The sequence below is a fragment of the Prionailurus bengalensis genome, chromosome F2 (assembly GCF_016509475.1).
Source record: "Prionailurus bengalensis isolate Pbe53 chromosome F2, Fcat_Pben_1.1_paternal_pri, whole genome shotgun sequence".
Lineage (NCBI taxonomy): Eukaryota > Metazoa > Chordata > Mammalia > Carnivora > Felidae > Prionailurus > Prionailurus bengalensis.
In genome coordinates this window covers 33,282,454-33,303,637 of record NC_057353.1, presented here as the reverse complement: position 1 = coordinate 33,303,637, position 21,184 = coordinate 33,282,454, and the positions used below count along the sequence as shown (strand labels likewise).

General features: G+C 41.3%; 1 protein-coding gene across 2 annotated transcripts in view; it reads right to left on the bottom strand.

The window, feature by feature from the left end:
- Positions 1-21,184, bottom strand: part of E2F5 (E2F transcription factor 5) — a 27,645-nt gene extending 6,461 nt beyond the window's left edge. The window contains exons 1-4 of one of the 2 annotated variants that reach the window (XM_043601297.1): positions 20,709-21,184; positions 3,116-3,225; positions 1,805-1,966; positions 501-544 (exon numbers count right to left, since the gene is read on the bottom strand). In XM_043601297.1, coding sequence (XP_043457232.1) covers positions 501-544; positions 1,805-1,966; positions 3,116-3,225; positions 20,709-20,942 — 550 coding nt within the window. In that variant the 5' untranslated portion in view covers positions 20,943-21,184. The remainder of the gene's footprint in view (positions 1-500; positions 545-1,804; positions 1,967-3,115; positions 3,226-20,708) is intronic. The other variant, XM_043601296.1, reaches the window with a different exon arrangement.

Below are 21,184 nucleotides of genomic sequence, written 5' to 3'. Positions count from 1 at the left end.
TAATACACTGTATTGTCCTGTCAAGGGGAAAACATGGAGGCAGGGGATGGGATGGAGCAGGGTTAGGAGTAACTGTCCTGGTTATAAAATGGATTAACCTAACTCTGCCCTCACGCTTTCTTTGAGTTCATTTGTGACCAGCACACTGCACATGGTTTCTAAACAGTGCCAGTGAGAAATATATTTGATCAAATTTAATCACTGACCCTACAATTCTGTGACTTTGAAACTGTTTAATCTCCCTCTGATTTAGCTGCCCCTCCCACACACAGTTTACACCCACCAATGCAGGCAATGAAGTGAAAACTGTGCAAAGCAGTTACTGTCATGAGAACGGAAACAAAGGCAGCCTATCACTACAGAGCACTGAAGAGTAACACAGAACATCCACAGTTCCTGAAACTAATGACTTAGGGTGAGTGTGTGGGGGAATTTTGACTCACTCTCCGCTGAATAGGTTGACCAGAGGAAGAATGTTAGGACAAACAAATAGTACTTACCATTAAAGCAATTACAGATGTCTTCATGAGTTACATAGGAAAATGTACTGCCATAAGAGTTAAGGAACAACATGTGTACCAAGGTCTCGCCATTTAAATTAAGATAATAAATCTGCAGGCCAAAATAAACAAAATGACCAAGTGCATGAAGGTGTTGCCACACATGGTCAGATAAAGACGTCTTTAGTCTGAAAAGGCAAAGATAAAGGTCCATAAGAGGGGTACCCATCCTTTGCTCTAAGAAGCCACTTTTGATTTTTGTGACATTTGAGTCCTCCATATTCCTCATGGAGACAGGGCTTCTGGGGCGGGGAAAGAGCAATGGGGAAAAGGATGCAGTCAGCAGGAGTGGAGAGCAACCATACATGTCTCCACATTGAGAATTTTCCTGGTCATGGTTTAGGGGTCTGGGAATGGCCAGAATCTTGGAAAGCAGTGCAGCAAAGTCTATGATCAGCTAGTTCAATGGTTTTTGTGTTTTGGGGCTCCACAAGGTACAGCCTGAAAACCCCATTTAAGTTATCAAATTGTTAAGGAGCTTTGGTCCATAGAAAAGAAATAACAAATGCGATCATGGACTTATTCAACAAATTACAAAACATAAGAAATTGGATACAGTAGTCAAAAATTCATGAGAGGTAGTAGAAGATAAATGCAATTAAGAGATTCCATAAGTATCTAGGTAAGTTTACAAATCAAGAGTATCATGTGTATCTAAGAGAACAGTGATTTTTGGGAAACACATGAAGTACATCACTAATTTTTTCCCACAACTTAATATGATGGATACATAAGCCTTGGTCCCCAACCTCAAGTAGGTTGTATCTTTCAGTTAATATTAGGCAAAAAAGTATCCTGGATTGATTGCCAGCCCATGATATTTTATTTTCAAGCCAAAATTAATTTTTCAAAACTTGAGAGGTAACTGAATTTTTACCACTTCAGAACACTGAGCACAATTATTTAAATATACCTGTGCATTTAACAATTCCTTCTAATATTCAGAGACCCCCTAAGCACACTTTAGCTAGCATGTTGCATCCTATTAATGGTAGATTTAAAGTAATGACTTTTTTCCTCAATGCAACAAAGGAATAATGTTAATAGATGTACTTTGTAATTTTAAGAGGTAAAACGTTTCAAATATTAGTATAAATTATTAGAATATTATAAAATTAAAATACTTTATCCACTTAGAAAACTTTGTGAAACATTAGAATAAAGTAACTGATCTTCAGACTGGAAGAATGCATTATATACATACATATACTACAGCTACATGTGTAACTTATTTAAAAGGATATCTATTGTTAATCGAGTCGTCCATCACATTTTTGATGCTTTGCTGTAGCCACAACTTCTGCTGATCAAGTTCTCTTTCCTTCAGTTCTAGATCTTCAATTTCAGCTTTAAGATATCTTAATCTATCTATGACTTCTTTAGTATTACAGCCAGCACCTACACCTCTTAAAAATGTATGAGAATCAGTATCTCCAGTATCAGACCCAGGTTAACATCACTTAATTTTTATAGTAATAGAACTGAACTAGTAATTTATTCAAGACAAAAATCTTTACACTCTTCTAAAAATCAAGCATTAAAATCCTGAGAAAATTTAAACATCGTACCTCTGAACATATTTGCTTAGAAAATTTATTGGCAAGAACAATCAAATCACAAAAATTCTCAGTGGTTTTGCCATACAGAAAATAAAAATTTTCATAAAGTCAAAAAAAGTTCTATGTTCTAATGGTGTTTTTCATCTAAAAGGACAGGCTAGTGACTGGCACCAAAAGGATGTCAAAGCTGAGGCATGTAGGTGGCTTAGTCAGCTGAGCATCTGAGTTCGGCTCAGGTCGTGATCTCATGGCTCATGGGTTCGAGTCCCGTATTGGGCTCTGTGCTGGCAGCGCAGAGCCTGCTTGAGATTCTCTCTCTCTGTCCCTCCCCCATTTGTCTCTCTCTCTGTCTCAAAATAAATAAACTTAAAAAAAGAAAGAAAGAAAAGGATGTCAAAGCTACATAGTTACACCTGGAAGTCGCATGATATAGACTGAGATGCTGGTAAATTACAACCTTTTAATATTTTGGTGAGACTCTGGCTTTAAAACAGAACAAAACAAAAGAAAAAACTAGGGCCAAAGAGGACGAATTTGCAGGACAGAAAGTATTTTTCACATTCAAACATACAACCATACAACAGTTAATGAATGACAACATGCATTTCAATCAACCACTATACACAAGGTCATATTCCTATATATAGGACATAGTTCCTATTCTTAAGGAGTTTATATTAGTTGGGAAGCTAAATGCTCACGCAGAAAGGGATCAATAATACAAAGCAGTATGCAGTGTGTGCCAAATGAGTAGCTTGAGGGAGAAAATAAGATTTGAATTTTCAGTGTGTAAATCAGACAGTGGAGACAGCAAGGGAATATCCCAACATAGGAGTCACATACAGAGGCCCAGAGCAGTGTCCAGGGAAAGAGAGGGGCCTGTTGAGAATACCAGGCCAAATGAGAGGGAGAGCCAGACGGTATAAAGGTCAGATTTTATACAGCATCAGGAAGAAAAATAAAGGTTTTAGAGTAGGGTATTGGTTTGTAACTTACTTCCATTGTATACTATTTTTTGACTTTTTTTCAATCAGGTCAATTCCCTCTAAGACATTGGTGATATCATAAATTCTTCTTTTTTGCCTCACAGCCAAAGTATCTGCAGCCTGTTTTTAAAAAGGGGAGGGGGGAGACAAAGAACAATGAAATAAAGGGCAATTCCTATTTTAAAATTTAAAAAAAGGTTGATTATGAAGTTCACAGCATGAGAACCCAATGCCAAATTTAACCAGTATGTTCAAAGTATCTCTCAAACATTGCAAATACCAAAGAAATTATCCCATTTAAAAGCCAGCAGATGTTAGAATGGGAAAAAAATATATAAAGGGTCATGACACAAAGCCCACAAAAATAAAAGAACACAGTGAGAATACTTCATGTCACCTTATGGACTAATCCTGAGAAGGAGCTCCTGATTATCTACCCACATCACTTCCTATTTTATCTGTTCATATACAGTCACCTAAAAACAGCCTTTACTGTTTTTTGAAACTTTGAAAAATTATATCTCAGCAGCTTGTTAGTAATTAAGATATTTGGGGAGTTCTAAATTATACACACACTTCAGTACCTTGAAATACGCTATCTGCATTTTTTTAACTCACAATGAAAATGGAGGAGTGAATCATGCCATCCCAACACAAAGCATAAAATCAACAAGAAATCAAAATTCATAGCACTAAGTTGTGGTACCAGCAAATATTATCCAAAAACCTGGTAGTCTGACTAAACAAAAGTAAGGTCAACAAAAATATTTCATGCCACCATGACATCAATAAATGCAGGAATGTTGTACTGTTTCTCTGATTGGTTCCCACTCACATTTATGAGCTTTGTTCCCCAATGGAACAGACACAATCTTAAAAAAGAGGTTATCCTGGGGCACCTGGGTGGCTCAGTCGGTTAAGCATCTGACTTCGGCTCAGGTCATGATCTCGCAGTCCATGAGTTCAAGCCCTGCGTCGGGCTCTGTGCTGACAGCTCAGAGCCTGGAGCCTGTTTCAGATTCTGTGTCTCCCTCTTTCTCTGACCCTCCCCTGTTCATGCTCTCTCTCTGTCTCAAAAATAAATAAGTGTTAAAAAAAAAAAAAAGGTTATCCTACAGCTCTTTTTCGGGGTGAGTTAGACAATAACCTATCTTGAATGTGGAGTCACACTGTAAGAGTCATGGTAATAATGAAAAAACACATTCATGTCCTTACTGACAATATTCAGCACATTATCCAAATTAATGAACAGATTTTAGCTTCACATTATTGTTTTTCAGCTCTCCCAAAGCATTATTACTTTCTTAATTCTTTAAAAACATAGCTCTACACACACACACACACACACACACAATCCAGGAAAGCATATTTTTGCAATCTGGACTTACTTTCTACAGGGAGCAAGTGTGACCAACTTCACAAGCATTTAATGTCAATTCTACCAATCCATTTCTTGTGCTACCAAAATACCAAGTTACCACTGTGCAATTATTCAGATCTTCAGGAAGGGGATCCATGCCTCAGTCAATGGGCCAGGAGAGTAAGTAGGATATGACAGAGAGAATGAAGAACCAGAAACTGAAGCTCTGAGTTCCCAACTCTGACTAGTTTAGTTCCATCTCTTCCAGAGAACCAGAAAATTAAAAGGACTAGGCATGGTTTTGTTGACTTCCTCTTTCCTTGCACTTAGCTTAGGAGTTTCCTCCCCTTCATAAAGTTTCTTGAGTTCGAAGCTGTTTTTCTAAAGAGAAATAATCTCCTGCAAAGTTAACTATAAAAATCTGAAGTTGAGAATTCATCTCACTTCCCTCTGAAGAGGCCGTCTTAAGAAGTAACCCAGAGCACTCCAAGCCAGCTCTACCCGTATCTATGTACTCACACACAAAAGCCTTCACAACCATAGCAATAGCTCACTGGTTAGGGTATTAGGACACATTTGTATAAATTAGATTGCAAGAGCAATCACAGTCATCAGGCAGAGGGCCATCAATGCTCACTTTTAGCTCAAGACTTTTTACAGTTGATAATCTATCAGGGTGTCTGGGTGGCTCAGTTGGTTAAGCATCAGACTCTTGATCTCAGTTCAGGTGATGATCTCACAGTTGTGGGATCGAGTCCCATGTCGGGATTCTCTCTCTCTGTCTCTCTCTCTCTCCCTCCCCACCCCAAAAATAAATAAATAAACATTTTTTTAAACAAAGAATAAAGCTTATAATCTATCTAGTTTATAATTTATTATGGTTTAACAATTACAAATTTTAGTCCTTTAATTTCCAAAACTAAACATTATTTCTTAAATACTTTTCTATTTAAGTATATAAACACATAAAGGACCAGCATATACAGAACATATGTCTTAAAAAGGATCTCCTGGGGCGCCTGGGTGGCTCAGTTCATTAAGCATCTGACTTCGGCTCAGGTCATGATCTCGCGGTTGGTGGGTTCAAGCCCCACATCGGGCTCTGTGCTGACAGCTCAGAGCCTGGAGCCTGCTTTGGATTCTGTGTCTCTCCTTCTCTCTCTGCCCCTCCCCCCCCCCCCCCCCCCCCATGCTCTGTCTCTCTCTGTCTGTCAAAAATAAACATTGGAAGAAAAAAAAAAGGGCAATCTCCTGGAGGCTTTTATTTAGCAGCCCCATCTTCTTTGGATGTTAGGTTCTGGAGTTAGGCACACAGAGATCCAATCCCAGTGCTGGCACTTCCCATCTTCAGCTGGTCTCAAACTCATTAAGCCTCATTTCCCTTTTTGTAAAATGGAGTAATAACATACCTGAATTGTAGAGACTCAACTAGATAATCTAAGCACAATGTCTGCTGCATAATTAATGCTTCAATCCTGGTAAGTAATAGCCTCATCATCAGATACAGATTGAAGCAGGGGATCATGGAGGAGATTTAGAGTTTTTGTGTATCTTGACCTATCACGTTGTATGTAGTATTTTGAAAAATTGTATGAATTCTTATAGTTTTATGAAGTAATTCAAGACATCATACTTAATGGAATCATAAAATGAATCACAACCACCACCTTCATTCGTTTAGCACCTGTGATGTGCCAAGCTGGTTCTGTGTCTCACGGATAGAGTAGTAACAGAACAAAGTCCCTGCCTTCAAAGAAGGGAAAGAAGGTAATAATAAACAAATAATTATGTTAGGAGGAATGCATGTAGGGACTATATTTAACAGAATTTTAAAGCCCCCTGAATAAGGAAGCATTTGAATTGAATGGAGAAAGTGACTGCTGACAAGCAGCAGTCAGAACATCTGACAAGCAGCAGCAAGAACAAAGAAAGGCTCTGAAGTGGGAATATGCTTACTTCCTTCAGGGAAAGACAGGAAGTCAGTATGGGCAGAACAGTGAGTGAGAGGGAGAAGAGTTAGAGAAAAGGGGAAAAAGGAAAGAAGGGAGAAAAGATGGGAGGGAGGGTGGGAAGGGAAATGACAGAGATAAAGACAGTAACACCATATGCCAAGGGGCCAGATCACTGGGGTCTTGCAGGCCATCGTAAAGACTTCAGCTCTTACTCCCAGTGAAATGGAAAGCTACTGGAAGGCTCCGAGCACATGGTGATTTGGTGCTATGCTTTAGCATAGAACAGGTTCATTCTGGCTGTTCTGGGTAGAAAAAAAGAGGCCACCAAGAAGGCAATGGCAATAATCCATTCAAGAGATGGTTAGCTGCTTGGATGAAGGAGGCAGCTGTGGGCGTTGTGAGAAATGCTGAGATTCAGAATATATTTTGAAGATATAGCAGGTAGTAGATCTGAGAGCAGAGTTAAGGGTAACTCCACAGTTTATGACATGAGCAACTGGCCATGAAGAAGACTGCAGAAGAATAGGTTGGAGGAAACCTATTGGTTTCCTCCTTTGGCTCAGGAACTTGGCTTTGAACAATTTGACCTCCAAGGGGAGTAGTTCGGAAGACCACTGGACACGAGAGTGTGGGGTAGGACAAGTCCAAGCTAGAGATACAAATTCAGTAGTCATCAGTAAATAGACATTTTAGGTCACAGGGATGGAACCCACTGGATTCACCTAGCAGGTAAGCACAGAAAGAGAAGACATCTAAAGGCTTAGCCCAGCACACTCCAGTGTTTAAGATCTGGGAAGGGAGGAGCAACTTGCCACTGAAGACAGAGAAGTAGGAAGAGTGGGGTGTTGGAGGCCAAGGGAAGAGTATAAGTAAGAGTGACCATGTCAAGTACTGCTGTCAGGGTGAGTCAGATGAGCATGAGACCTGATCATGGATTTGACTTTGGCAAGGTCACTGGTGACCTTGGTCAGAGCTGTCTTGGCAGAGTAATGGAGTCAAAGCCTTAACGGAGAAATTACACCAGAGTGGAAAGAAAGCTAGAGTAGACAACTCTTTTGAAGAGTTCTGCTGCAAAGAGGAACAGAATAGAAGAATGGGGCAGCAGCAGCAGGGAGTTGTGGGGTCCGGCCAGGAAGTTTTTCCCCTTCCTTTCTCTTTTCTTTTAAAGATGGGAGCTAATTCAACATGTGAGTTGTGCTGATAAGAACTGCCCGGTAATGGAGGAAGAGGGATAATTAACCATGCAGGAGAGAAGGGACAGCTGTCGGTAGGCACAGGGGAATGTGAATCAGACAGGCTGAGGAATAGCCTTAGATAATAATGAGGCATATTAATAACTGAAGTCCAGCCGAGTGACCAGCGCAGATGTAGGTACGATAATAGACAAGATAGGAAGAGACACTAGACATTTCCTCCTGGTTGCTTTCTATTTTCTCCTAAGTGGAGGCTAGTGGAGGGAGGGGGGTGGGGGAGAAAGGGAGGAGGAGGCATTTAATGGTTTAGAAAAAAGGAGAAAGTGTAAAATATTCATCCAGGAGAGTGAGAGAGTAAGTAGTGTAAAAGGAATGCTGGACCCCATCACTACTTTTGAAGTTAGTGGTGGTGAATTTGAAGTGAGACCCACGTGCAATAAGAGTACATCCTCATCCCATGTTGCCAATTAGCTATTGAAGAAATGCACATGTGCATGCATCAAATGTACTTAAGAAGGTTACATTTGCTATTATAGATCTGACCTATAAAACATAAAGGAAGCATCTATTTGTACCAAACCAACTCAAGTTGAGGGAAAAATAAACATAATCCTCTGAAAGAAATACATCTCCCCTCCAAATACTAAATCCTTTTCTAAAAATGTCACCACTGGGGCACCTGGGTGGCTCAGTTGATTAAGCATATGACTTTGGCTCAGGTCATGATCTCACAGTTCGTGGGTTTGAGTCCCATGTCCGGCTCTGTGCTGACAGCTCTGAGGCTGGAGCCTGCTTTGGATTCTGGGTCTCTCCTTCTCCCTGCCCCTCCCCCATTCTGTCTGTCTGTCTGTCTCTTGAAAATAAATAAATGTTTAAAAAGAAATTTAAAAATATGTCACCAGTTGTAAACAGTGTGGTATCTATACATGGAAAAAAATTAAAGCTTGTGATACCATTAAGAGGTGGGCAAGCTAAATCAGGACAGCTGAGATCGCATACAAGTGCTAAAAAGGGCTTAAAGAATTTCCTGGCCCCACCCCTTCACTTTAACAAATGAGTCCACTAAGACCCTGTGTTAACTCTGGGAGGGAAAGATTATGTGGTAGGTTTATTTGAGTTAAGATTAGTTGCAGCTCATTTGTTCAAGAATGTTCTCCTGATGGAGCATGATGTTGCATTCAAAAGCACTAACATAAAAACAATAACTATGGGAAACATCCCGTCTTTCAGGTTCTCCATCTGCAAAGCAGGTACTTGACTCTCTTCCCGGCCCATAACCGTCAATACATGTGTACTCAGTGTTTTAGCTACTGTGCTTCAGAAACTAACACTACACGAAATTGGGCCAGAATCCAAAAGTAAAGAAGGTGCTATGGAAATACTATATAAAACCAATTTGATAATGAATTGCGCATATAAATGCACATGCACAGACACATACAGATGATGGGATGCCGACAATGAGGTGAAAAGAACTCAAGTGATGCACCACCCAGAGTGCCCATAAAATATTTTTAAGAAATTTTAAAAACTGAGTGAACTGCCTTTCAACTGTGCCACATGGATTTTCTGTTGGTCTATCCTATAAGGTGTGGGATATGAAATTATTAGGTAATTTCATATACTGCCAAAGGTAATTAACATGTAGAATGTTTGATTTCGACCCACAGTTAAGACCATTGATAAGCCAGTAATGGGATAACTGTGTAAGAGGATCTTCTGAAGATGTCACCTAATTTAAGGCTCACACCATTTTGCAAAGTAGTTACCATTTTCCCCATTTGATAGGATACAGATTCAGAAAGCTAATGGATAACCAAATGGAATTTGGCATTAATTCCATATTCATGAAATAAGTTTGTGGCAGAATTTTTCAAATGGGCTCTATAATTTCAAGATTTTAAATAAGTGCGGTGTGCCATCAAAATTCCCAAGCTGTAAAAATTGCACTGAATAAGCAAAGTGCCACTGGTACTTGTAACACAAGAACTGTGTAGGTATCTAAGGCTGTGGGTAACACCTTGTGCTAGAGAATGAGGTCCAAAAATTGAACAGCCCCATACAGTAGAGATAAAGTGTTACAAGAGGCTGAATAAAAGAGAGCTTACTTAAGGTGGAGGCAAAAAGGAGAGTTCCTGGAAGAGGCTGCCATTGTGTACAATGGATCTGGAGGGGATGGATGTTAAATCAATAAGGAAATGAAATACCAAACATAAAGAACTTACTTTAAGGATACAAAAGTCTCCCTCAAGAAGCAGCACTAAGCACATAGTATTTTAATTCCCACTCAGTATCCTGCCCCAAAGGAATTTCTCCTAAAAAATCTCCAGTCCTTTCAAATACCTCAAACTGTCATCCATAAATATGATATTGATACATATACCAGTATCGTGTCTAACTTTATTTAAATCCAAGTTAATTAACATATAGTGTTATAATGGTTTCAGGAGTAGAATTTAGTGATTCATCACTTATATATAACACCCAGTGCTCATCACAAGGGCCCTCCCCTTGTAGGGGAGTTCCCCATCACCGATTTAGCCCATCCCCCCACCCAACATCCCTACAGCAATCCTCAGTTTGTTCTCTGTATTTAACAGTCTCATATGGTTTGCCTCCCTCTGTTTTTATCTTATGTTTCCTTTCCTTGCACTGTGTTCATGTTTTGTTTCTTAAATTTCGCATGAGTGAAATCATATATTTATCTTTCTCTGACTGACTTAATTTGCCTGGCATAATATATTCTAGTTCCATCCATGTTGTTGCAAATTCAAGATTTTATTCTTTTTGATTGCCGAGTAGTATTTCTTTCTCTCTCTCTCTCTACACACACACACACACACACACACACACACACGCACACGCACACACACACACCACATCTTCTTTATCCATTTGTCAGTCGATGGACATTTGGGCTGTCTCCACAATTTGGCTATTGTTCATAGCGCTGCTATAAACACTGGGGTGCATGTGCCCCTTTGAATCAGCATTTTTTTTTATCCTTTGGATAAATACCTAGTAGTGCAATTGCTTGAGCTTTAAATTTGTTCTAATTTATATATATATATATAAATTATATATGTATATATATATATTTAATGTTTATTCAGTTTTTGGGACACAGAGAGAGACAGAATATGAGTGGGGGGGGGGGGACAGAGAGAGAGGGGGAGACACAGAATCTGAAGCAGGCTCCAGGCTCTGAGCTATCAGCACAGAGCCCAATGCGGGACTCAAACTCACAAAACATGAGATCATGACTTGAGCCGAAGTCAGACACTTAACTGACTGAGCTACCCAGGCGCCCCTTCTATTTGTTTTTATTGCAGTATAGTTGACATACAATAATTTATTAGTTTCAAGTGTACTACTCAGTGACTCAACATTTATATTCATTCTGATCACCATGATAAACCCAGCTACCACCTGTCACCATACAAAGTTGTTACATATTAGTGACTATATCCCCTATGTTATACTTTTATTCCCATGTCTTATTTATTTTATAACTGGAAGCTTGAACCTTTGAATAAATTCTGCATACACTTTTAAAAAGGAACTTCAGGGGTGCCTGAGTGGCTCAGTGTCTGACTTCTGGTTTCAGCTCAGGTCATGATCTCATGGTTCATGAGTTCGAGTCCGCATCAGTCTCTGAGCTGACAGCTGCAGAGCCTGCTTGAGATTCTCTCTCCCTCTCTCTCTGCTCCTCCCCTGCTTGCTCTCTCTCTCTCTCTCCCTCCCAAAATAAATAAATGTTTAAAATAATAAGGAACTTCAGTTTTATTGTTTTACTCAAGTCACCAAAGATTACTCAAAAGAAGAAAAGAAGGTATTTGATAAAGTATCTATTTAAGTAGGAAAAGGCTGATGAAATTCTGAAATCTATAAATTGGAAACTCTAGATCTCGTCTAAGTCTTCAACTGCTTTGGAAATTCTTTTCTCATAAGTATTAACTTTTTAGAACAAGAACAAAATCAAGTGTGCATTTGCTCTTCTACCATTTGGATTTGCCTCTGCACATTTTGTATCTTCCTGCTGACGTAAGGCACAGAAGTGAGGGAATATGCTCGGAGATTGGCCCGACTTTATTTCTTTTTTAGAGAAAGAGCACCAGTGGGGGAGGAGGGTTCAGGGGGGAAGAGAGAGTTGAGGGAGGGAGGGAGGGAGGCAGGGAGGGAGGGAGGGAGGGAGGGGGAGGGAGAGAGAGAGAGAGAGAGAGAGAGAGAGAGAGAGAGAGAGAGAATATCTTAAACAAGCTCCACGCTCAGCACGGAGCCTGACATGGGGCTCAATCCCCCCCACCCCCGCCCCGACCCTGGGGAATCACAACCTGAGCCAAAGTCAAGTGTCACACACTCAACCAACTTGAGCCACCCAGGCACCCCCAGGCCCAGCTTTAACTTTATGACCCTGGGCAAGTTACTTAGCCTCTCTGTGCCTCAATTTCCTGGCCTGTATGAATTTTTTGTTTCTTATTTATTTTTGAGAAACAGACAGAGGGCAAGTGGGGGAGGGGCAGAGAGAGAGGGAGACACAGAATCTGAAGCAGGCTCCAGGCTCTGAGCTGTCAGGACAGAGCCTGACATGGGACTCAAACTCCTGAACCGTGAGATCATGACCTCAGCAGAAGTTGGACACTTAACCAAATGAGCCACCCAGGCATCCCTAAGATGTTACTATTGTAAGGATTAAATGAGCATATCTGAAACACTTAAAGAGTGCCTGGCACATGGTAGGCACTATAGTTGTATTAGCTATTATCACTATTATTGATCCAATTTCTCCCTTAAAGTAATAAGGAAACTTTGTTCTTGGAAAGGTATATCATAATAAAACACCTCTACCTGTGAACTAACTTTAACAGTTGGGAAGATAGTCAAGCACAATGAAGTATGAAAAAAAGCTTCTGAAGAGTAAAAATAGATATAAAAAATGTATTTCCCTACTCAAAACATTCACCCCATTTGGATCCTATTGACTCCTTCTTTTCTAGGATTCCTAATGGTTTATACCATTTAGTACTCTTTTTTTTTTTTTTAGTTTTTTTTTTTAACGTTTATTTATTTTTGAGACAGAGAGAGACAGAGCATGAACAGGGGAGGGTCAGAGAGAGAGGGGGAGACACAGAATCTGAAACAGGCTCCAGGCTCTGAGCTGTCAGCACAGGGCCTGACGCGGGGCTCAAACTCACAGACCGTGAGATCATGACCTGAGTCGAAGTCGGACGCTTAACCGACTGAGCCACCCAGGCTCCCCTAGTACTCTCGATATTAAGGTAGACTTCATCTGAAAGTTACTACTTTCACCCCTAATTTCTTTTCTCTTTCTTTCTTGCCGGTCTGCCTTCAACTTTTTGAGTCCTTTGTTGGCAAGTTACTTGTCAACACCAGAATTGTCTGAATTCTTTTTCATCTACACAACTCTATTGAAAAGAAAAAGGAATTGCATACATTCACATGTACTATAGAAACAGGTTATTACTTATTTGATGTATTTTGTGTATTATGCTTTCATGGTGTTACCTTTTCATGGATTTGTTAAGCTGTGTTATTTTCCCCTCTTAAAGTGTGCCAGCAGTTCAAAGTGTGTTTCTGGTCAGTTAACAGTTACCTTTTAAACTTTTAATAACATATAGAAAGACAATGAGGTATAAAATCAGTGAAAGCCTAACCACCACACCAGGACACTGCTAATATAATCTCAGTTAACAGCGGCTGTCAACTGGAAACTCCTTCCTACCCTTGTTAAGAATGCTCCCCAATGTGTATGTTCCTGACTCTACAAGCTCTTCACTCCAGGAAAGAACCCTTCCCCACTCACTGAGGCCCTTTCACCCTTTTGAGCATCACTGCATTTGTTGCTTAGTCCCCCGGAACACACATAATGGAGATTCGGCCAAAGTCGTGCTGATTTTGCTCTTTTTCAACATTAAATGCAAACTTTCAAAATCTTGGGATTCTCTTCTTCCTAAAAGTCGAGAATTGTACTGTAAAAGTGGATTTTCCTTTATTCTATTATAGAATAATTCTCAAAACTGTTTAATTTCCACTTGAAATTAGGCCCTTTAATTAGCAGTGTAAGATTTAAGAGCTCTAATATGTTGCAATTCAAAGATATGAGCAGTAACTATATCAGAGCATATGAAAGGGGGACCTTTTCAATCCCCAACTTCTCACATTTTCCCAAATGCAGAACTCACCAATCTTAGCTCCTAACACTAGAAGCTATTTCTGATTTGTGAATAGGATGGGAAAAGGAGAGGCAGCAGGATTCATTCCATGGCTCTCAAATGCCAGCAGGAATCAGAATCCCATGGGGTATCTGTTTAAAATGCAAATTCTTAGGCCCCTTCTCTAGCCCTACATAACCCGATCTCTCAGGTCCAACATTAGAATCTGTATTTTTAATAAGATCCAGGAGAGTCTGATACATTTGCTATTCCATCTACACATTGAGAAATACTGTTATAATCCCTTTCAGGCCCCCACCTTTCTTCAAAGGGGGGGAGGGGCTGTTAGCTTAGTGCAAAAATAAAACTTGCCTGGTACTTTTCACACAAGACACTGCCTCTAGTTATGGTGGCTACATCACTTCCTCCTCCTTGGGGCAACTATATGCATTTTGTACATTCTATTTCAGTAAGAGATACAGCTTATGAGGCTTGCCCAAGGACACACTGCTGGGACCAAGAACTCAGAACTACTGTCTTGGATACAAGCCTATTTATCCTGTCCAGAGATGGAAAAGCGAGATGGCTGACTTCTTTTTCTTTTTTCTTCTTCTTTTTTGTACTGAATGAAGTTGTTTTTGAAATGACACCAAAACTTTGGAGGTGGGTACATGTTTTGCTTACTGCGGTGGTTCAGGGTGTCAATTCTGGCATTTATATGTCAATTCTGTGGATACTTTTTTTTTTTAAGAAAGCTCTGTGCCCAATGTGGGGCTAGAACTCATGACCCGAGATCAAGAGTTGCATGCACCACTGCCTGAGCCAGCCAGGCACTCCAAAACTTTTCTTCTTTCTTTTCCTTTTCTTTCTTCTTTTTTAAAAGTAAGCTCTACATCCAACGTGGGGCTTTAGATACTATGGATACCGATTGCCACTTAACCTCATCACACCTCACTTTCCTATCAGCAAAATGGAGATAGATCTCCTGTACACTTTTGTTATGAGGGTTATTGATATTGGGTTGATGTTGAATAATTAGTCATTGGAATAGATGTATCCAGATCACCTTTTTATGTGCATTTTTAATGATTTTATTTTTTAGAGGAGATTTAGGTTCTCAGCGAAACTGAGCAGAAAGCAGAGTTCCCCATAGACCCCTGCCACCACAGAGGCATAGCCTCCCCCACTATCATTATCTCTCACCAGAGACATTTGTTAAAATTGATGAATCTAGGGGCACCCGGGTGGCTCAGTCGGTTAAGCGTCTGACTTCGGCTCGGATCACGATCTTCAGATTTGTAGGTTTGAGCCCCAAGTCAGGCTCTGTGCTGACAGCCGGGAGCCTGGAACCTGCTTCAGATTCTGTGTCTCCCTCTCTCTCTGCTCATCCCCCACTCATGCTCTGCCTCTGTCTCTCAAAAATGAATAGACGTTGAAAAAATTAAAAAATAAAATGATGAGTCTACATTGACATGTCATATCACTCAAAGTCCAGAGTTTACATTAGGGTTCATTCTTGGTGTTATACGTTCTGTGGGTTTTAACAAATATGTAATGACATATACCCACCATTACAGTGCCATACACAGTGGTTTCATTGCCCCAAACATTTCTCTTGTGCTCTGCCCTCTAGAGAACTTCCAGCAACTACTGATCTCTCCCTGTCTCCATAGTTTTGCCTTTTCCAGAAAGCTATAAAGTTGGAATTTTATAGTATGTGGCCTTTTCATATCAGCTTCTCTCACTAAGTAATATACATTTAAAGTTCTCCCATGTCTTTTCATGGCTTGATAGCTTTTTTTAAAAAAATAAACAAACAGGGGCGCCTGGGTGGCGCAGTTGGTTAAGCGTCCAACTTCAGCCAGGTCATGATCTCGCGGTCCGTGAGTTCGAGCCCCGCGTCGGGCTCTGGGCTGATGGCTCAGAGCCTGGAGCCTGTTTCCGATTCTGTGTCTCCCTCTCTCTCTGCCCCTCCCCCGTTCATGCTCTGTCTCTCTGTCCCCAAAATAAATAAACGTTGAAAAAAAAAATTAAAAAAAAAATAAAAAAAAATAATAAATAAACAAACAAACAAAAAACACTGAATAGTATTTCTTTGTCGGAACATGCCAGTTTATTTATCCATTCACCTACCAAAGGACATCTTGGTTACTTCCAAGTTTGGGCAATTATAAAGAAACCTGGTATCTACATCCATATGCAGGCAGACCCACGTTTCCAACTCATTTGGGTAAATGCCAAGTAGTGTGATTACTGAATCGCATGGGAAGATTATGTTCAGCTTCCTAAAAACTGCCAAATGGTCTTCCAAGGGGTCTGTACCATTTACATTCCCACCAGTAATGAGAGTTCCTGTTGTCCCACATTCACACCAGTATTCAGTGTTTTGTGTTATTTTGCCATTCTAGTAGGGATGTCGTAGTATCGCTGTTGTTTTATATGTTTTTTTTTTTAATTCTGGTAAAATACACGTGGTATAAAATTTACCACCTTAACCAGTTTTAAGTGTGCAGTTCAGTAGTTTTAAGTATATTCACACTGATGTGCAACCAGACCCCACTACTCTTCTCATCCGACAAACTCCAAATCCATAGCATTAGTTTGCTGGGGCTGCCGTAACAAAGGACTGCAGACCGGGTGGCTTAAACAACAGAAATTTATTTTCTGACACTTTTGGAGGCTAGAAGCGCAGGATCAAGTTGTTGGCAAGTTTGGTTTCTCATGAAGCCTCTCTTCTTGGCAGATGGTCACCCTCTCATCGTGTCCTCTCACAGGCTTCCCTCTGTGGACATGCATCCTGGCATCTGTGTGTCCAAATTTCCTTTCTTCTAAGAACACCATTCTGATCGGATTAGTCCCCATCCCAATGACTTCATTTTAACTTCATCACCTCTTTAAAGGCCCTATCTCCAAATACAGTCACATTCTGAGGTACGAGAATTAGGGCTTCACCATATGGATTTTGAGAACACAGTTCAGCCCGTAATGTGTTGACCCATGAAACTTCCCTCTCTCCCCTTCCTCCTAGCTCCTGGCAATCTTTTATTTTCTGTCTCTAAGAACTTGACCACTCTAGTTACTTCATGTAACAGGAATTACACAGTATTTACCTTTTTGTAACTGGCATGTCTTCAAGGTTCATCTATGTTGTAGCATGTTTGGGAATTTCCTTCCTTTTGAAGGCTGAATAATCTTCCATTGTGTGTACATATCACATTTTGTTTATTCATCTGTTGATAGACATTTGCACTGCTTCTATCTTTCGGCTATTATGAATAATGCTGCTATGAACACGGGGTACAGAAGTATCTGTTTAAGACCTGCTTTCCAAATCTTTGGGCTATACACTTAGAAGTGAACCTGTCCTTAGAATTTTTAAGCATGCACTAAAGTTCTGGCTGTACTACTAATATATCTTTCCCCAGGCTAATTCTGTCTTTATTCTGTGACACCAAATCTTTGCTTTATGCCACAAAGACGTTACGTTAAATTATTTATTTCATCCAGGGCATATATTAATTAGCTAATCATAAATGGGTATGAGTCAGGGACCTGTGAGATAAGAAACATCGTAAATACTTTATCATTTTAACCTAGGGACCATGCAGTCAATTTGTAACATAATTATAAGAGATAAGCCATCTTAATCATGCTTTAAAAAGTTCAAGATGGTCCCAAAATGGCAAGTAAAGAAACTCAGATAGAAATTATACTTAACAGGAGTTTCCAAAACAATAGACAGTTCTGACTATCTTAACAGTTCTTTAAATTCTTACTTCTGGAAAAGTAGAACCCTAATTTAATTTGTAAAATAATGTGGAATTTACCATCAATACCCTCATTTTTCAAGTGATAGCTCAATACCTCTCTCTTCTGTCATGGGTAGAGGGATAAAAATAATCATGCAAAAACTCATGTTTCGTTACAAGAAACATTCCATGTTCTTACACAGATGACAAACTTAAATGAGAAGTTTTTTGTTTTGTTTTAAGGAATACTAAAAGGAATTATAGCATAGTAAGAAAAATGGTCTACGTTCAAATCTCAGCTCTGTCACTTTCTGCTTCATGATATTGGGCAAGCTACTTAACATGTCAGTTTTCTCACCTGTGAAATGGGGGCATTAGTTAGGCTCAAGTTTCCAAGTTGTTAAGATGATAAAATTAGTTAAGATCTGTAAAAAGCCTGGAACAAACTCTCAATAAATGGTAGCTATTAACAGCATAAGCTGGCAAACCAGATAAAGCTTGAGGACCATGAGGTAATGTGTCATCTCACTGGAATAAAGAGATGTGACTACTGTACCCACTTTTATAAACGAGACTATGTGGTGTGGGAAGGAGATATGATTAAGTTTCTCAAAACACTTTCGAGGTGTTTCTAATCCCTTCTAATTGTTAAATTATACTTGAACAGCTTTATTAGAATTTATTTGCTTTATTGGTCTACGTTCTCAATTAGTTATGTTATGAAGAAGAAATGCATCACCAAGATGGAGCATTATGTTATTTTTCAATAATGTATGTCATGGTTCACAGTAAGAAGCATCACTGGAAAGATTTCACTGCAAGATTTTTACATGAGTAAGATTTTACACATACATGAAAATAATTGAAAAAAATATACGTAAATAAATGAAGTATGTATATTTTTCATGTATATGTGAAAAAGAATGATACTCAAAGTGTACCTTAGGAATAAAAAAAAAAAAATCACTGATATAAAGAGACAAAACGTAACTGCAAAAACTTTTGAAACTTTTAAGGAAAGTTCCAGGATGAATGAAACAATGTTGTTATGAACTGTTAAACTCCACTCTCTACTCACTGTTCCTGTGACTTCTGGAGAACAATGCAATGGCCATAGATCAAACAGGAGGAAGTCTTAAGAATTTAAAAGCAAGAAATGCAAAGTTCCATCATTTTGCCAGGTGAGTTGAGAAAGAAGCCCTCAAAGTTTGGGGTGCCTGGGTGGCTAAGTTGGTTGAGCGACTGACTTCGGCTCAGGTCATGATCTCGCAGTCTGTGAGTTCAAGCCCCATGTCGAGCCCCGTGTGGGGCTCTGTGGTGACAGCTCAGAGCCTGAAGCCTAACTCAGATTCTGTGTCTCCCCCTCTTTCTGCCCCTCCCCTGCTCACGCTCTGTGTCTCTCTGTCTCTCAATAGTAAATGTTAAAAAAAAAAATAAAATAAAAAGAAAGAAAGAAAGAAAGAAAGTCCTCAAAGTTAAACCCTCAGAGTGCAGCTGTATCTGGAAAACCCCAAAGTTCCCTGATTCCCTCTACTGAAAGCACAGTCCATTTACACAGTAAATTCAGGATACAACTGAATGTCTAGATTTTGAACGATAGTTTACAAGCCGTGTTTTGTAGCACGTCTGGCACTCTGATGACCTCATGGCTTCCTCTGAAATCCTTTAAACCAAATCCATTTTAGTTCTTGACAATCTAAATACTATATATGCCATAAAGTACTTTCAGGGAGGAAGCAAGGGAGGAAGAGGCTATAGAAAAAACAAGGAATTTCCAGAGTTGGGAGGAAATTCCAGCAATAACACTTCAAAAAAGAAGATAGCAGAAACTACTTCCCCAAATGCAAAACGCACCTACCATGCCTCATTGGAATCCGAATAATTCAATTCCACGATCACTTAAGGAACACCTACTGTGCTCAGGGAAAGAAATGGGCATTCTCAGACAAAACAGCAAGCACCCTCTGGGCTACAGTCGGGAAGGCCCTTGGGTCTTCCTTCCTCTCTACCTTCAGGAAGTACTATAAAATGCTCTCTCTCAGATGCCCCTTCTCTTGCTCTAGGCACAGCCTTGATGGTCTCTGTCACTCTTTCAAGCCAGGTGAGGTGGTCCCTCCTGCACTCCTCTGGCTGTTGGGACCAATCATCAGTGTAAAATCAGATTTCAGATATCAGGGACATGGCTAGGAGATGTCTGCAGTGATTAACAACTCATTAGTAATTTCTGTTTTCAAAGCTTTCGTTCTTACTTAAACTTGGGGCACTGGTTGAATTTTAATTCAAGTAATCACAGTCTCCTGCTCCTCAGCGTTGTGGAATCCTTCCAAATCCTGCTTGGAACGGTGAAGTCATTTTGTTTAACCCAACAGCTTTCGATGCATGTTGTTGTTTGAAAAATGTGAACTGTAGTCCACTACGGAAGCACACATTCTCAAGAAACAGGAGAGCTTACTGAGCGCTTCCCCCTCTTTGAGGGAAAGCTATAAAACATCCTCTTTTTGTGTGATGGCATATCTCACTTTCAGAAATCTGTACCATATATCAAATTAAGTTAAAATCAAATATCCCCCCCCCATCAGGATGATGAAAAGAAGTGTACAAGGAAGAGGGTTTTTTTCTTTATTACTATTATTATTTCAACGCGGAATGAGTGTGGAAAGTTCTTTTTTTTTTTCTTTCATCCGCAAAATCGGGTTGTTTTGTTTTTAACAACGGGAACACCGTCTCAAGTAGAATAGCCTATGAAAACCATCAATTCCCAACAGCAAAATCAATCCCCAAGTGTCTCCAGGCAGAGTGCCAGGGTCCCCCCTGCGCCTCTGCCACAGGTGGACACGGAGCAGCTAGGACACTCGGGCGCCCTCGGGTTCCTGCGCCAGCAGAAGCCACGCGGGCGCGCTCCAGGTACTGGGCTCTTTGTGGAGAGCCCGGCGCTGCGCCGGGCCCCATTGGTTGTGCGGCCGGTCGGGGCCACCCGGTCCCTCGTCCCTCCCCCATCCTGGAGTCGTGGGCCTGGGCACCGGCCACATGGCCCTGGCTCTGGGGGGGGGGGGGGTCGCCCGGTCCCCGCGGGGCGCGTCCACACCGCGCCGCCCGACCCCGCGCTTCAAGGGGGTGGGCTTCTCCGGGGGCCGCGGGCAGCTTAGTCCGCCCCCATCCCCGCCTCCCGCGCTCACCGCTTTGAGATCCAGTACGCCGTCCTTGGCCTCCTGCAGCAGCGACACGAACTTGGTAGTGAGCAGCCCCAGGCTCTTCTCGTGCCTGCTGCTGCCGCCCCCGCCGCCCCCGAGCTGCGGCGGTGGCGGCTGCTGCGGAGGCTGCGCCTGGGAAGGCTGTGGCTGCGGCCGCTGGCCCTGGCCCTGCCCCTGCGGCGCCTGCTGGCCCGAGCTCGCGGGCTCCGCCGCCGCCATCGCGTCCCCACGCCGCGGCGGTGCGGCCGCTCGTGCGTCCCCGCCCGCGGCCACCTGCCGGGCCCGCTGTGCAGCGGCCGCTCCAGCCGCCGCCGGCCGAGAGCAGGGCGGAGGGGCGCGGGCGCCTGCAAACAACAGGTGCGCGCGCGGCGCCCACCGGACTCGGGGCGGCTGGCGCGCCGGGCCTCCGCCCCCTCCCCAAGCCCCTGGAAGCGTGAATGGAGCCCACGACCGAGGGGAGG